The 16,480-nt window shown below is 50.0% G+C and overlaps 1 protein-coding gene across 1 annotated transcript in view; it reads right to left on the bottom strand.

Moving 5' to 3' along the window:
• Positions 1–16,480, bottom strand: part of IST1 (IST1 factor associated with ESCRT-III) — a 138,359-nt gene that overhangs the window by 6,139 nt on the left and 115,740 nt on the right. The window contains exon 9 of the mRNA XM_069216798.1: positions 15,661–15,709. Coding sequence (XP_069072899.1) covers positions 15,661–15,709 — 49 coding nt within the window. The remainder of the gene's footprint in view (positions 1–15,660; positions 15,710–16,480) is intronic.

Below are 16,480 nucleotides of genomic sequence, written 5' to 3' on the forward strand. Positions count from 1 at the left end.
GCTTGAGACCACTGTGATGCTAGGCATTGTTGTAATGGCCTCATGTGCAGTCTTGCGTTTGGGACAATGGCTATGCATGATGACATCATGCCTAGGAGTTGTAATACCATCTTTGCCTGTATCTTTTGTGTTGGATACATGCGTTGTATGATGGTGTTGAAATTTTGAATTCTTTGTGGACTTGGAGTGGCTACTCCCTTTGATGTGTCTATTATGGCTCCCAGGTATTGTTGTACCTTGCGTGGCAGAATTTTGGATTTTGTGAAATTGACGGTGAACCCGAGTTTGAAGAGGGTTTGTATGATCTGATTTGTGTGATTTGAGCACTGTATGAACGAATGGGCCTTGATTAGCCAGTCGTCTAGATATGGGAACACATGTATTTGCTGCCTTCTTATGTGTGCTGCGACTACTGCTAGACATTTGGTAAAGACTCTTGGTGCGGTTGTTAATCCGAAAGGCAGTACCTTGAATTGGTAATGTATTCCTTTGAATACAAACCTTAGGTATTTCCTGTGCGATGGGTGTATTGGTATATGGAAATAAGCATCCTTGAGGTCTAAAGTTGCCATGTAGTCGTGCAGTTTTAGCAATGGCAATACTTCTTGTAGTGTGACCATGTGGAAGTGGTCTGATTTGATGAAAGTGTTCACTACTCTGAGGTCTAGGATTGGTCTCAGCGTTTTGTCCTTCTTTGGTATCAGAAAGTACAGTGAGTAAACTCCTGTGTTTATTTGTGTGTTTGGCACTATTTCGATTGCATTCTTTTGCAATAGTGCCTGCACTTCTATCTCCAGGAAATTGGAATGGTGTGTTGTTAAATTTTGTGCTTTTGGTGGTATGTTTGGAGGGAATTGTAGAAATTCTATGCAATAACCATGTTGGATAATTGCTAGAACCCAAGTGTCTGTAGTGATTTCCTCCCATGCTTTGTAATAATGACCTATTCTTCCCCCCACTGGTGTTGTGTGGAGGGGGTGAGTGACATGTGAGTCATTGTTTAGTAGTAGGGGTTTTGGGGCTTTGAAATCTCCCTCTATTTCTAGGGAATTGCCCTCCTCTATATTGTCCCCGAAAACCTCCTCTATACTGTCCCTGGTAAGTGGACGGTGTCGCTTGTGAGGTGCTGGCTTGTGTGCTTTGACCTCGAAACCCCCCTCGAAAGGGCGTTTTACGGAATGTGCTGTAATTCCCTCTGCTCTGCGGGGAGTAGAGTGCGCCCATGGCTTTGGCAGTGTCCGTATCTTTTTTGAGTTTCTCAATCGCTGTGTCCACTTCTGGACCGAACAGTTCTTTTTGATTAAAAGGCATATTGAGAACTGCTTGTTGAATCTCTGGTTTAAATCCAGACGTTCGGAGCCATGCATGCCTTCTGATAGTTACAGATGTATTAATTGTCCGTGCAGCTGTATCTGCAGCGTCCATGGAGGAACGTATCTGGTTGTTGGAGATGGCCTGTCCCTCCTCAACCACTTGTTTTGCCCTATTTTGGAAGTCTTTGGGCAGATGTTCGATGAGATGTTGCATCTCGTCCCAGTGGGCTCTGTCATAGCGCGCAAGTAGTGCCTGGGAGTTCGCGATGCGCCACTGGTTTGCAGCTTGTGCTGCGACTCTCTTACCAGCTGCATCGAACTTGCAGCTTTCTTTATCTGGGGGTGGTGCATCTCCAGATGTGTGAGAGTTGGCCCTTTTCCTAGCTGCTCCTACAACAACAGAGTCTGGTGGCAGCTGTGTTGTGATGAAAACCGGGTCCGTAGGAGGCGGCTTATACTTTTTTTCCACCCTTGGTGTGATTGCCCTACTTTTGACTGGGTCCTTAAATATGTCTTTTGCGTGCCGGAGCATACCAGGGAGCATAGGCAGGCTTTGGTATGAGCTGTGGGTGGAGGAGAGTGTGTTGAACAAGAAATCATCCTCGACCTGTTCTGAGTGGAGGCTTACGTTGTGAAATTGTGCTGCTCTAGCCACCACCTGAGAGTACGCGGTGCTGTCTTCTGGTGGAGATGGTTTTGTAGGGTATGCCTCCGGGCTGTTATCTGACACTGGGGCGTCGTATAGGTCCCATGCGTCCTGATCTTGGTCACCCTGGCTCATGGTGGTGTGAGCTGGGGAGTGTGATGGCGTTTGTGCTGGTGAAACGTTAATTACGGGCGGAGGAGAGGGTGGTGGTGTAACTCTTTTCACCACTTTTGGTTGTGGTGCTTGTTCCGTCTGGAACTCCAACCTTCTCTTTCTCCTAATGGGGGGAAGGGTGCTTATTTTTCCTGTCCCCTGCTGAATGAAGATACGCTTTTGCGTATGGTCCACTTCAGTTGCTTGTAGCTCTTCCTCAAACCTATGCTTTTGCATTTGGGAGGTTAGCGAGTGCTCTTCTGTATAAGAGCCTGAAGCTGGGTCGCTTGCAGTTTGTTTCGGCATCGAAACTTTGTCTGCGTGTTTTTTCGGCTCCGAGGTGACTTTTTTCCTTTTCGGGGCCGAAACCTCTCGGCGTCGATCTGTTTCGGTGCCGCTGTCTCGGCGTCGAGCCGTGTCGACACCGGCATCTCGGTGTCGAGGCTTGTCTCCAGCACTTTCTCGGTCCCGAGAAGGCTGCGTGCCTGTGTCTCGACCGGAGTCGGACGATCTCGGCACTGTTTGGGCCTTTTTCGGTGCCGAAGGTCGGTCACCGAATTTATGGGTCGAGCCATGGCCTGGTGGCAGTGGCGTCCCCTGGGCCTTGTAAATGTTTCTTTGTGTGGTTTTCGACGTCTTACTCACGGTTTGTGTATCGTCGAATCCTTCGGAGTCTGAGTCTTGGATCGAGAAGGAACCTTCCTCTTCTTGTTCCTCGAACTCCCGTTGGGCTGTCGGTGCGGACGCCATTTGAAGTCTTCTGGCTCGACGGTCTCGGAGTGTTTTTCGGGACCGGAACGCACGACAGGCCTCGCAGGTGTCTTCGCTGTGCTCAGGTGACAGGCACAGGTTGCAGACCAAGTGTTGGTCTGTGTAGGGGTATTTATTGTGGCATTTGGGGCAGAAACGGAACGGGGTCCGTTCCATCGGCGTTCTTCAGCACGCGGTCGGGCCGACCAGGCCCCGACGGAGGATCGAAAAACTACCCCGAAGGGCACCGGAGCTCTTCGATCTTCGATGCGGTGTGGAATCTAAGTACGCCGATCCCGAACGCAACAATACCGACGAAAATCTTCCGAAATTAACTAATTTTTTCCGTTCCGAAACTCGGAGCGACAGGAACACGTCCGAACCCGATGGCGGAAAAAAAACAATCGAAGATGGAGTCGACGCCCATGCGCAATGGAGACAAAAGGAGGAGTCACTCGGTCCCGTGACTCGAAAGACTTCTTCGAAGAAAAACAACTTGTAACACTCCGGCCCAACACCAGATGGCGAGCTATTGCAGAACATGCGTATCTACAGCGACAGATGCCATCGAACATTCGTTTTCCACTACTGTAAGGCCTACTCTTATCACAGATTACCATTAGAACTGCCCTCACATACGTTTAAGTAATAGTTTCTGATCTGGAAGGAGGGGACCCATCATGTTTAGTATTGCCAGAATAATAATAGAAAATCCTACTTGCTGGTGAAGTTGGATTTAATATTATTTTTAGAAATACCACTTTTTAGAAAGTAGGTATTTCTCTGCACTTTTTCATCAGTGCCTTACTGCCGGTCTCCAACCCACGTCTGATCTGTGCTAGTTGACAGCTCCCCTTGTGCATTTCACACAGACAACCATAAACACAGGACACTCAGTCACATCTGCATACTGAATGGGTCTGCCTGAGCAGGAAGGATGGAGGGGCTCACACATTTCAAAGGCCAGTGGCCTGCCCACACAAAGGACTGATAACCACCCCCAAAGGGATCCTGGCAGACAGTATATGTGTATATAAACTGGGTCTCTGACCACACCAAATCAGACACTTCTGGACCTACACCTGCACTGTGTCAGAGGAACTGCCAGGGTGCCCAAGGATTCATCTGGGCTGCTTTGCTGAGAAGGACTGCTGCCCTGCTGGCCTCTGACTCTACTGGAAGGACTCTGCCTTTCTCCTGAAGTGCTCTCCAAGGGTTTGGATCGAGCTTGGGTCCTGTTTCTGAAGTCTCAGCACCAACAAAGACTTCACTTCTTCAAGAAACTCCTTGTGCTCGAAAATCAACGCAATGCCTGCAGAAATTGACGCAAAGCCTGCATCGTGGCTGGGAAATCAACGCACCGCCAACCAGAACGATGCAGCACCAATGGAAAATTTTAAGCTGCGCCTGCCTTGCATCGGATCGACGAGGGACCTGCTCCTTCTACCAGCGCATCAAGGATTTTCAATGCATCGTCCCTGGGTGTAAAAATATCCCTGCATAGCAGTGAGGAACCAAGACTGCACACCTGAGAAACAATGAATCCCTTGCAGCGTGAAAACAAATGGCACATCGTCTGTGCCGCACCGGAAAATCCAATGCTACACCTTATTTTTCCACAGATCTCCTCCTTTGCGGTCTTTGCGGTCCCGGTGCACCGTTATTTCTGACGCATCCCAGGTGTGTTATAAAGCAACAACTATTGATATCTAAGGATTGAGACTTTAAAACCTTTTAAAAGTGATATTTCAACTTGTGCATATTGGATTTTTGTCTTTTTGACCTTAATTTATTCAGATAAATATTATCTACTTTTCTAAACCTGTGTGGTATGTTTGTGGTGTTCTCAATGTGTTACTGTATGATGTATTGCACAAATACTTTACACACTGCCTTCTAAGGTAAGCCTGACTGCTCAGTGCCAAACTACCAGGGGGTGGGCACAAGATAATTTGGATTGTGTTGTGACCTACCCTGACTTGAGTTGTGGTCCCTACTTGGACAAGGGTGTATATCTCTGCCAACTAGAGATCCCATTTCTAACATTGGTGATCAGCAGTTTGTGCAGTGCCATACAATATCTACGTGTACTCTACTTACCCACATTTAGAGGTCAACTTGATTTGGTTTCTTTTTGCTGCAGTTTCCCTTGACATTTTTTTAATCAATCCTATACATCATGTCTCTGGCTGGATCCACAAGTGAAGCTGGCGAGTTTGATCAGGCTAAGCTGGAGCGGATACACAGTTAACCAGCAGAAGGGCTTTTGCAAGGGGATGGGGGTACCTACCCGTGGAGCCACCAAGAAGGAGGAGTACCAAAAGGCGCTGAGGGCCTGCGTAGAAGCCCGCTCACAACAGCATAATGAGTTGGGGGCGCAAGTCGATGGCTCTCCAGAGGAGCTGCCAACAACAGTGGGGGATGACCCTCCTGAATTTGTGCCCGCTGCTAAACCAGGAAGCAGTCTCTGAAGTCACGGCCTGACCGCAGAGGAAATGAGAGAGAATTCAGGCTGCAGTTGGTAAGATTAAAAACAGAGGCCGATGATAGGAGGGCAGAGAGAGAGGCACTGAGAGTCTTGGCAGAAAAGAAACTACTTCTGGCTCATGAACTGAGCCTAAAAGAGCTGGACTCCAAGGGAAGGCAGTCTGAGTCCAGCAGTAGTGGTGGCAGCATACGTAAAGTACCTGATGAAGACAGTTCGTATACCCAAGGATTTGGTGCCCAGTTATGTAGTGGGAGATGACATTGACAAGTGGTTTTCTGCTTATGAAGTTGCACTGAGGGCACATGGGTTTCCAGAAGAGCACTGGGGTGGGTGGGTCTGTAGAAGCGCGTGCCTAAACTTGGGAGGGACACACTTCTGACAGAGGTTGGAGACCAGAACAAGTACACTCCCATGAAAACCATTTTGATGTCAAATTGCCAAATTTGGACTGACCCCTGAAAACTATCGCCAAAGATTCAGGGACAGTGGCAAGCTCCCCAACCAATCCTCTGGAGACTTCATTGATTTTTCCAGTAAGGCACAGAAGAACGAGTTACTTACCTTCGGTAACGACTTTTCTGGTGGATACATTAGCTACCTGTGGATTCCTCACCTGATGAATACTCCCATGGCGCCAGCATTTGACGGAAATCTTCTTACTAGTCTCTGCACGTCGACGAGGACGTCACTTTAGCCCACGCGACGCCGTCTGACGTCATACAGGCAATAAGAAGTCCTCGCCGACGTGCCGATGACAGTACCAACATTTTTTACGTGCATGAGAATAATAATAATAACCCAATGCAATGAAAGAGCAAAGCAACATCTCTTAATATTGTAAATCACACAACATTGCAATAAAATAGCTATAGATTTAATATAACTTTTTTTTTTTTTTTTTTTAAACAAATAAATATATTTATACATACGAACCATGTATATACCCAATATATATATAGATTTATATATAAATATACACATATATACAAACATCATACATGCAAAATGTATTGCAACTTTGAATACCAAAAGGAGCACACTCAAGGATTGCTTGGAGAGACCAAAAAGGCAACGGGGAGGCGGGTGGGACCGTGAGGAATCCACAGGTAGCTAATGTATCCACCAGAAAAGTCGTTACCGAAGGTAAGTAACTCGTTCTTCTGATGGATACAACTACCTGTGGATTCCTCACCTGATGAATAGAGTCCCAAAGCAGTACCACGCCCGGCGGTGGGTGCCTAAATGGTCAAACCAAGAAATCCTGCAGCACTGACCGTGCAAAATGACCGTCCCTTCTGACCTCAGAGTCCAAACAGTAATGTTTCACAAAAGTGTGAAGGGACGACCAAGTTGCGGCCTTGCAGATGTCAACCACAGGAACACCCCTGGCCAAGGCCGAAGAGGCCGACTTAGCTCTGGTGGAGTGAGCTCTAATGCCCTCAGGCGGATCCTTCTTTGCCAAAGAGTAACAGATTTTAATGCAAAGAACAACCCACCTGGAGAGTGTTCTCTTGTGGACTGCCTTTCCTCTCCTCTTGCCCACGTATCCGACAAACAGCTGATCCTCCAGCCTGATATCCTTCATTCTGTCGATATAGAAGCTCAACGCCCTTTTTGGGTCCAGGCGATGTAGTCTTTCTTCCTCCTTTGAAGGATGAGGCGGAGGATAAAACGTGGACAAAGTGATTGTCTGAGCCAAATGGAAGGGTGAAACAACCTTCGGAAGGAAAGCAGCCTTGGTCCTCAACACCACCTTATCCCCATAAAACGTTATATAAGGGGGTTTAACCGATAAGGCCTGCAACTCACTCACTCTCCTTGCAGATGTTATAGCTACCAGGAATACTGTTTTAATAACCAAATACCTTAAGGGGCAAGAATGCATAGGCTCAAAAGGGGACCCCATAAGGAAAGTCAGGACCAAGGACAAATCCCATTGAGGCATAACGAATGGTTTTGGAGGATATTGATTCAGAAGACCTTTCAAGAATCTGAGAACAATAGGGGATTTAAATAACGATGGTTGGTCTGGAAGACAAATGAAGGCTGACAAGGCCGACAAATAACCCTTAATGGTAGCTACTGCACAACCTTTCTGCGCTAGAGACAGTGCAAAAGACAAAACATGTAACAGATGAGCATGTAAGGGATCCATCTGTCTCTCTCCACACCACATAACAAATTTAGACCACCTATTAGCGTAGATAGATTTAGTGGAGTGTCGCCTGGCCGCTAAGATAACATCCACTACATCAGGCGGGAGAGAGAAGGAACTCAGGTTGCCCCGTTCAATCTCCAAGCATGTAGGTGCAGACTCTGGAGGTTGGGGTGTAAAACCTGCCCCTGCGACTGCGAGAGGAGGTCTGCCCTGAGAGGGAGACGGAGCGGAGGGCACAGTGAGAGTTGGAGAAGGTCGGAGTACCATACCCTCCTTGGCCAATCCGGAGCTATTAAGATGACTTGGGCCCGGTCTTGGCGAATTTTCCTCAATACTCGAGGAATCAAGGGTATGGGGGGAAACGCGTAAAGCAACTGGTCGCACCAGGTTATCTGAAACGCGTCTCCCAACGCTCCCTGCATCGGATACTGGAGGCTGCAGAATAACGGGCAATGCGCGTTCTCCCGAGTGGCAAACAGATCTATCCGAGGAAACCCCCACATCTGGAAGATTAAACAGACTTGATCTGGATGGAGACGCCACTCGTGGTCTGCCGAGAATTGGCGACTGAGACTGTCCGCACGTACATTCAAGACCCCGGCCAGATGATTTGCCACCAAGCAAATCTGATGGTCCTTTGCCCAGGACCATAGCCGAAGAGCTTCTCTGCAGAGAAGGTACGACCCTACTCCTCCCTGTTTGTTTATGTACCACATCGTGGTAGTATTGTCCGTCAGGACCTGTACCGACTGACCACGAAGGGATGGGAGGAAGGCCTTGAGAGCCAAACGTACAGCCCGTAACTCCAACAGATTGATATGAAACACCTGTTCCTCTGGAGACCAAAGCCCTTTGATCTCCAGATCCCCCAGATGAGCTCCCCATCCTAGGGTGGAGGCATCCGTTATTACCGTGGCCACTGGTGGCGACTGCGCGAACGGCTTCCCCTGTGAAAGATTGTTGCCCGCAATCCACCACTTCAATTCCACAGCAGCATCTCTGGAGATCTTGACAGTACCTTCTAAATCTCCCTTGTGTTGAGACCACTGCCTTCGGAGGCACCACTGAAGAGCCCTCATGTGCCAGCGAGCATGCGTGACCAACAGAATGCAGGAGGCGAACAGACCGAGCAGACGAAGGACCTTGAGGACTGGAACTACCGCTCCATTTCGAAACATTGGAACCAATTCCTGAATATCTTGAATCCGCTGAGGCGGAGGAAAGGCTCGACTCAATGTTGTATCCAGTACTGCCCCTATGAACAGGAGGCGCTGAGAGGGCTCCAGGTGAGATTTGGGCACGTTCACCGAAAAGCCCAGGTCGAACAACAACTGGGTTGTTGACTGCAGATGATGCGACACAAGCTCCGGGGACTTGGCTTTGATCAACCAGTCGTCCAAGTAAGGGAATACTGCTATCCCCCTCCTTCTGAGCTCCGCCGCAACCACTGACATCACCTTTGTGAAGACTCGAGGTGCTGAAGTAAGACCAAACGGGAGGACCGCAAACTGATAATGCTGCGACCCTACCACAAACCGGAGATACTTCCTGTGCGACTTGAGTATCGGGATATGAAAGTAAGCATCCTGCAAGTCGACAGACACCATCCAATCTTCCTTGTTCAACGCCAAAAGCACCTGTGCTAGGGTCAGCATCTTGAACTTTTCCTGTTTGAGGAACCAATTCAAGATCCTCAGATCCAGGATTGGTCTCAACTGACCATCCTTTTTGGGAATCAGGAAGTATCTTGAGTAACAACCTCGACCCTTTTCCTGCTCTGGGACCAACTCTACCGCGCCCTTTGAAAGGAGGACTTGAACCTCCTGTTCTAGCAACAGGAGGTGTTCTTCTGAACAATAAGATGGGCGGGGCGGGATGAGGGGCGGGAACTCCCGAAAGGGAAGGGCGTAGCCTTTTCCCACAATGCCGAGAACCCAAGTGTCCGTTGTGATAGACTTCCACTTGTGGAGAAAACGCTGTAATCTTCCCCCTACAGGAGAGGAGTGAGTGGGAGACGGTGGAAGCCTAAGGCTGCTTCCCCTGCTGCACCCCTCCAGAGGACGAGGAAGAGGCAGAGTGCTGTTGAGAGGCTCCTCTGGTACGGACCCCACCCCTCCCCCTCCCTCTAAATGACCTATAGGGGAGGGAAGAGGCGGGTTGCTGGAACCTCCCCCGAAAGGAAGAGGAATAAGAGCCACGCCCAAATCCCCGAAACCTCCTGAAAACTCTAGAAGAGGCAGAGGAAGAAGGAGCTTGCAGTCCTAACGATTTGGCTGTGGCTCTGCTCTCCTTAAATCGTTCCAAGGCTGAATCTGCCTTGGCTCCAAACAGTCTGTCCCCATCAAACGGGAGGTCCAGCAGGGTCGACTGCACATCCGCAGAGAACCCTGAGTTTCGGAGCCAGGCCTGTCTTCTTGCCACCACAGCCGTGCCCATCGCCCTGGCCACCGAGTCGGTCGTGTCCAGCCCAGACTGGATAATCTGGGTCGCGGCAGCCTGGGCGTCCGAGACCACATCCAAAAGACCCTGGGGAAGCTCCGTGAATGAAGACGAAATATCATCCATCAGCGCATGGATGTACCTCCCCAGAATGCACGTGGCGTTGGTGGCCTTCAACGCCAAACTGCATGACGAAAATATTTTCTTGGACTGCGCATCCAGTTTCTTGGAGTCTCTGTCTCCAGGCACCGTCGGGAAGGAACCAGGCGCTGACTTTGAGGAACAGGAGGCTTGCACCACCAAGCTCTCCGGCGTAGGGTGTCTAGAGAGAAAGCCAGGGTCAGATGGTGCAGCTCGATACCTCCTGGCCACAGCCCTATGAACGGCCGAGGAAGACACCGGCTTCTTCCACACCTCCAACACCGGATCCAGCAAAGCCTCATTAAATGGCAAGAGAGGCTCAGCTGCAGCAGAGGCCGGATGCAATACCTCTGTCAGCAAATTCTGCTTTGCCTCTGCCACCGGCAAAGGCAGGTCCAAAAAGCTCGCTGCCTTCCTCACCACAGCATGAAAGGAAGCAGCCTCCTCCGTATATTCCCCTGGAGATGAAAGGTCCCACTCAGGGGAAGTGTCCAGCCCACTGGCTGTATCCAGACCATGCAGTCCGTCTCCAGAGTCCTCAATCTCTTGCTCTTCTAAAAGACGGAGAGCACGCCTCCTCGAATGAAGTCTCTCCTCGATACGCGGAGTCGACATGGCCTCCGCCGACGTCGAAGAACGGCGCCGATCTCCAGAAGCATCTGACGCCGCGTCCGGCGCCACAGGCAGCTTCGGCGCCGCGGCAGGAGCCGATGGACCAACCGGAGTCACAGGGCAAAATCCTGACTTCGACGGAGGGGCAACCTCCGGGGCCGAAACATCCGAAGCCACCGGAGCGGCCACCGACGCCGGCACCGGCGCCGAGCCCACATTCCCAAAAGGGAGAAAGGGCATAAAGGGTGCCGGCCGAAGAGGCGCAGGATCACCCAACGAAAAGGCCAAGGGCCCCGAAGGACCAGCCGGAGCAGCTCCTGGAGCCATCTGCTGAAAGATGGTATACATCGCATTAAGAAACGCGGTACTATCGGCTCCAGGAGTGGGAAAAGCCGGATACTGGGGTGCCTGGATCGAGGGCGACCCCGACTCCGGCCTCGACGTCTGCGACGCCGGAGAAAACACAAGAGGCTGCACCACCTCAATCACTGACGCCTGACCAGGTGAAGTCGGTGACGCCGGAGAGGGCAACGGCGTCGATGGATGCGGCGTGACCGTGGGGCTGACCTCCCAAGTCCTCCGACGCCGAGCCGAAGGTGACCTCGAACGAGACTCCTTGCTGGAGTGGCGTCGTGAGTCTCTACGGCGCCGGGAGTCTCGATGACGCCGGTGAGACCTTGGCGAAGAAGACTTCTTATGATGTTTCTCCTTCTTCTTTGACTTTGCCATGAATAACTTGGCCTCGCGCTCTTTGAGGGCCTTCGGATTCATGTGTTGACATGAATCGCAAGTCGAGACGTCGTGGTCGGAGCTCAAACACCATAGACAGTCGGAGTGAGGATCTGTAACTGACATCTTGCCCCCACACTCTCGACAGGGCTTGAAACCCGACTTCCTCTGAGACATTGTTACCGCAGAGAAGACTACGCAGCAGACAATACACTGTAACCACGAAGGTAACAGTAACTCCCTCGAAGATAACCGTTTCGAATGCACGGAAAAAAGGGAACGGTCATCGGCACGTCGGCGAGGACTTCTTATTGCCTGTATGACGTCAGACGGCGTCGCGTGGGCTAAAGTGACGTCCTCGTCGACGTGCAGAGACTAGTAAGAAGATTTCCGTCAAATGCTGGCGCCATGGGAGTATTCATCAGGTGAGGAATCCACAGGTAGTTGTATCCATCAGAATGGCTGGGTGTGGGGCAGCAAAGTCAGTGATTATGTTGGGTTGTACAATTTAATCCTGAGAGAGCATATGCTCAGTATTTGTTTTACAAAGTTGTGCCAGCACCTAGTTGACAGTAAGCAGACTGATCCCAGGCAGCTTGCTGAGGAGGCGGTCCTCTGGGCTAGCACCGGTGTCCAAAAAGGTATTTTGGGGGGGGGGGGGGGTCATAATTTCAAGAGCAACCTACCAGTGGCTCCTTTGAGTTGGGGGGGGGGGTGCTCTGGTACTCTGGAAGTAGCTGTGAGTCCTGCCATGCCTGTAGATTGTCTGTTAGACAATGACCTAGAGCACACTACCTGGAGAGAGGTAGAGCTCAGGTCTCACTTGGAGATGATGGGATTGCCTGAGTGGGTCTGTATGACGACATGATCCATGGCTGCCCGGGAGTGAAGTCAAGGGCCTCTGGAGCCTAGAAGAATGGCCCAGAGAGCTTCCAAAGAGAGGGGCAAGGACTGCTGGAAACTGGTCCCAGAAGTTCCCACGGTGGAGGTTGACGGGGTCCCTGAGGAGGAGGCCCCCCCGAGTCAATCGGGGGAGGACACTGCCGTCCCAGGTGACCTACCGGAGCTAGCTGGCTGGCAAGGTGAGGGTGGGCCCACCAGGGAGAAATTCTCCAGAGCGCAGAAAGTGTCCCACTCTTGAGGATTTGAGGCAACAGGCCTCAGCTCATGCAGCATGTGAAGCTTCTGGAGATCTCCTAATTTACTGGGAGAATGAGCTATCTTGCCCTAAATGTCCTGTCAGGAATGTCGGGACATTTAGGGCAAGACAAGACCTTTGCCAGGCTTGTAACCCATTGGCCCCGAATGAGGATAGCCTCAGATATATTCTTCAGGGCCTGTCCCACATGCCAGGCAAATGAGAAGTCAGGGAAAGCGCTGAAGGTTCCTCTGATCCCACTTCCAGTCATTGGCACCCACTTTAAAAGGATGGGCATCAATGTCATTGGTCCATTGGACCCAAAGACAGCCCTGGGCAACAGGTCCATTCTAGTCTTGATGGACCATGCCACCCGCTACCCAGAGACAATCTCTGAGGATGGAGACTGCACTAGGGGTGACTAGAACCTTGATGGGGATCTTTACCCAGGCTGGGTTCCCCAAAGAGATTGTGTCTGACAGAGGAACTAACTTCATGTCGGCATACATGAAGTCCATGTGGGATGCGTGTGGGGGTAACCTACCGGTTCACCACACCCCATCACCCACAATCCAATGGTTTAGTTGAGAGGTTCAACAAGACCTTGAAGGGCATGATTACAGGCCTACCTGAGGCCATGAGGCATAAGCTGGACGTCCTCTTGCCATGCCTTTTCTTTGCCTACAGAGAGGTGCCCCAGAAGGGGGAATGGTTTTAGTCCCGTTGAGCTTCTCTATGGCTACCCTGTCGGGGGGCCTTTTCATTGTCAAGGAGGGGTGGGAGAAAGCTATCAGCACAACCCCCCTCCTACCACCTCCCCTAAGGATGTTTTCAGCAACTAATTGGTCCTCTGCAACTAGATGAACCGCTTCTGGAAAAAAGCCAAAAGCAACCTTGAGGCCAGTCAAGAGGTAATGAAATGCTGGTAGAACCAGAAGGCCACTCGGTGGAGTTTCAACCTGGAGACAAAGTATGGGTCATGGAACTAGTAGAGCCCAGGGCTCTCCAGGATGGCTGGACTGGCCCATATGAGATTAAGGAGCGTAAGGGGGAGGCCACTTACTTGGTAGACCTTCAGAACCCTAGGAACCCCCTAAGGGTGCTCCATGTAACCAGACTGAAGCCTTACTATGAGAGGTCTGAAGTCAGCATGACAGATGAAGGTGTGGAGGAGGAGAGTGAACCTTTCCCTGACCTCCACTCTGCACAGGAAAGTGATGGGTCAGTGGAGGGTGTCAACCTCTCCGACACCCTGAATCTCGATCCGCAAGTTGACTGTTACCAGTTACTGAAACAGTTTTCCTCCCCGTTTCACCTCACTCCTGGACCCCCACATCTGTGCGAACATGATGTTGACACAGTAGATAGTCCCCCTGTAAAGAACTAAATTTACAGGTTGTCAGACAGGGTGAAGGCTAGCATCAAGGAGGAAGTTGCCAAGATGCTAGCTTTAGGGGTAACTGAAACCACTAACAGTCCCTGCTCCAGCCGAGTGGTGCTGATACCGAAGGCTGCCCCACAGGGCACCAAACCAAAACTTTGGTTCTGTCTGGACCACTGAGGTCTCAATTCCGTCACCAAGATGCACACCCCATCCCCCGAACTGATAAGCTCACTGACAGGCTAGGCGCTTTCTTGACAACCTGATATTGGCAGATTGCCTTGACTGAGGGGGGCAAAAGAGAGGTCAGCTTTCTCAACCCCTGAGGGACATTACCAGTTCCGGGTGATGCACTCTGGCTTTTAGAATGCCCCTGCTATCTTCCAATGGTTGGCTAACAGGGTCCTGGCTGGTAAGAAGGCGTTCAGCGCCTGCTTCTTCTACCAGGGTGTCAAGGATTTTCAACGCATCGTCCCTGGGCGTCAAAATATCCCCACATCACAGTAAGGAATCAAGCCTGTGCACCTGAAAAACAACGCAACCCCTTGTAGCGTGGAAAGAACACTCAGAGCTGAAGGTACACAACTTGCTAGTGTACAGTGTATAAAAAAAAACATCAGTGTTTTAAAACACTGACACAAGCCTAAGCAGTAAAGGGCTCTTACCAGTCTAAAGATATCCTTTCACAGGACCAAGGGAGATGGGCCCTGCCTCTTCCTGGTGCAGAATAGGCTTGCCCTGGCCCGGGCTTTGCCTGTGTGCGTCCCGCACAACGGGAATCCTTGTGGCGCTTCGTAGCGCCTGGTGCAACTCTCCTAACCCTTGCAGGCGTGGCCACAAGGGCGCCTCCTGGTGCAGTGAGTCCTGGGACCTGGACTCCCTTGCAGGCAATGCTGGTCACTTGTGCAGGCGTCCCGCGCAGCGGGAATCCTTCTGGTGCTTTGTACTACTTGGTGCAGGACCCCCACCCCGCAGGCATGGCCACCAGGGCACCTACTGGGTGGTAAGTCCTGGGATCTGGAGTCCCTTGCATGCAATGCTGGTCACTTGTGCAAGTGGCTCGCTCAACCGTAATATTTCTGGTGCTTTGTAGCACCTGGTGCAGCTCTTCTCCCACCTGAAGGCTTGGCCACCAGGGCGCCTCCTGGCACAGTGGGTCCTGTGCCCTGGAGTCCCCTGCAGGCAATGCCGGTCACTTCTGCGGACGTTGATTAGAATATTGCATGAAAACCAATTCTAAACTTAACTTATGCTGCTCCCAAAGTGACTGAGATTAAAATATAATAACGTTGTCTAAATATTGAAGGAATGGGACATTGTCATATCCCTTGAGCTCACTTTGGCAGTTCTTTCAACAGTAAATGTTTTACCTGTTAACACTCTATAAACCATTTCTCCTAGTATTACAAGTTGTCCGTAGATCTTGCACATAAGAATGTTGGGTAACACTGTTGCTACAAGTGTTCCGTCTCAAAATCTTTATCCTTTACAAGCTTACATGTGGAGATTATTCCCATCACTCAATACGGTACCAATTATAATGAACCTCACAGCAAAGGTAAATTTGTTTCAATACAGCGATTAGGGTCACAGGAAAGTGGTAAACAGGATGCAAGTGCAGAAGTCAAATGGACTAAAGGAGAAAACAAAACATCAATGATGAGAAGAGGGATGAAAGCAACTATTATCCATCATGAAGCGCATGTACTCACCAACATCCTGCTGAGAAGAGACATTTTTGTCAGCTTTAAGATCATTAATCTGAAAAAGAGCACATATTACTGCCTGTGAAAAATAAAAAGCATAAGTCTATACATCTTACTTGGACCACTCTTAACTTAATTCTTTTCTCTGAGATGGTTCATCTGTCACAATAAATACAAATGCACAAGACAAGGGGTCTTATAAGTGCTATATCTTTGCCCCTCCCACCAAATGATCCCATGCCTTATAACTTCATCATCCTTCCCAGCTTGAATACCAGGACCTGTGAGCTACCTTTATTCCCTTCACCACATCCACAAACCTGTAGAATTAGCAACCTAACATTACCTTCCAAATGCCTCTTTCTGCTCTCAAATCCTATGCTTGGCACTATAGCGCCTCCCCTTCCCCAACGGATTCTTAGGAGCTAAACATGATCACTTTAAAAAGCAAGCAATTCTTGAAAGGTTACATTGCCCACTGAATAGAGCCCATGCATAAAGCTGTGCTAGTAAACCAAGACAGACATCAGAAGAGGCAAACGGCATAAAGCTTAGAACACAGGAGACAGCATAATTAAATATTAACCGTGGGAACAATAGTTCACAGTAATTAGAAAGGGCACATTACAAAAAGAAACTACATGAAGGGGTACAAAAAACAAGCTGAAGATGAAGCATGAAAGGGCATAGAAGAAAAAGCGTTTTAGTTCAAAGATGGACAATGAAGTGGAAGCAGAAATGGGGGGCCCATATCCACCAAAAGCAAGAAATCTTTTAAGCATGAAAATGTTCTCAAGCATGCTGGGATGCAGGTATCAGTTCTGTG

The sequence above is a fragment of the Pleurodeles waltl genome, chromosome 12 (genome assembly GCF_031143425.1).
Source record: "Pleurodeles waltl isolate 20211129_DDA chromosome 12, aPleWal1.hap1.20221129, whole genome shotgun sequence".
Classification (NCBI taxonomy): Eukaryota; Metazoa; Chordata; class Amphibia; order Caudata; family Salamandridae; genus Pleurodeles; species Pleurodeles waltl.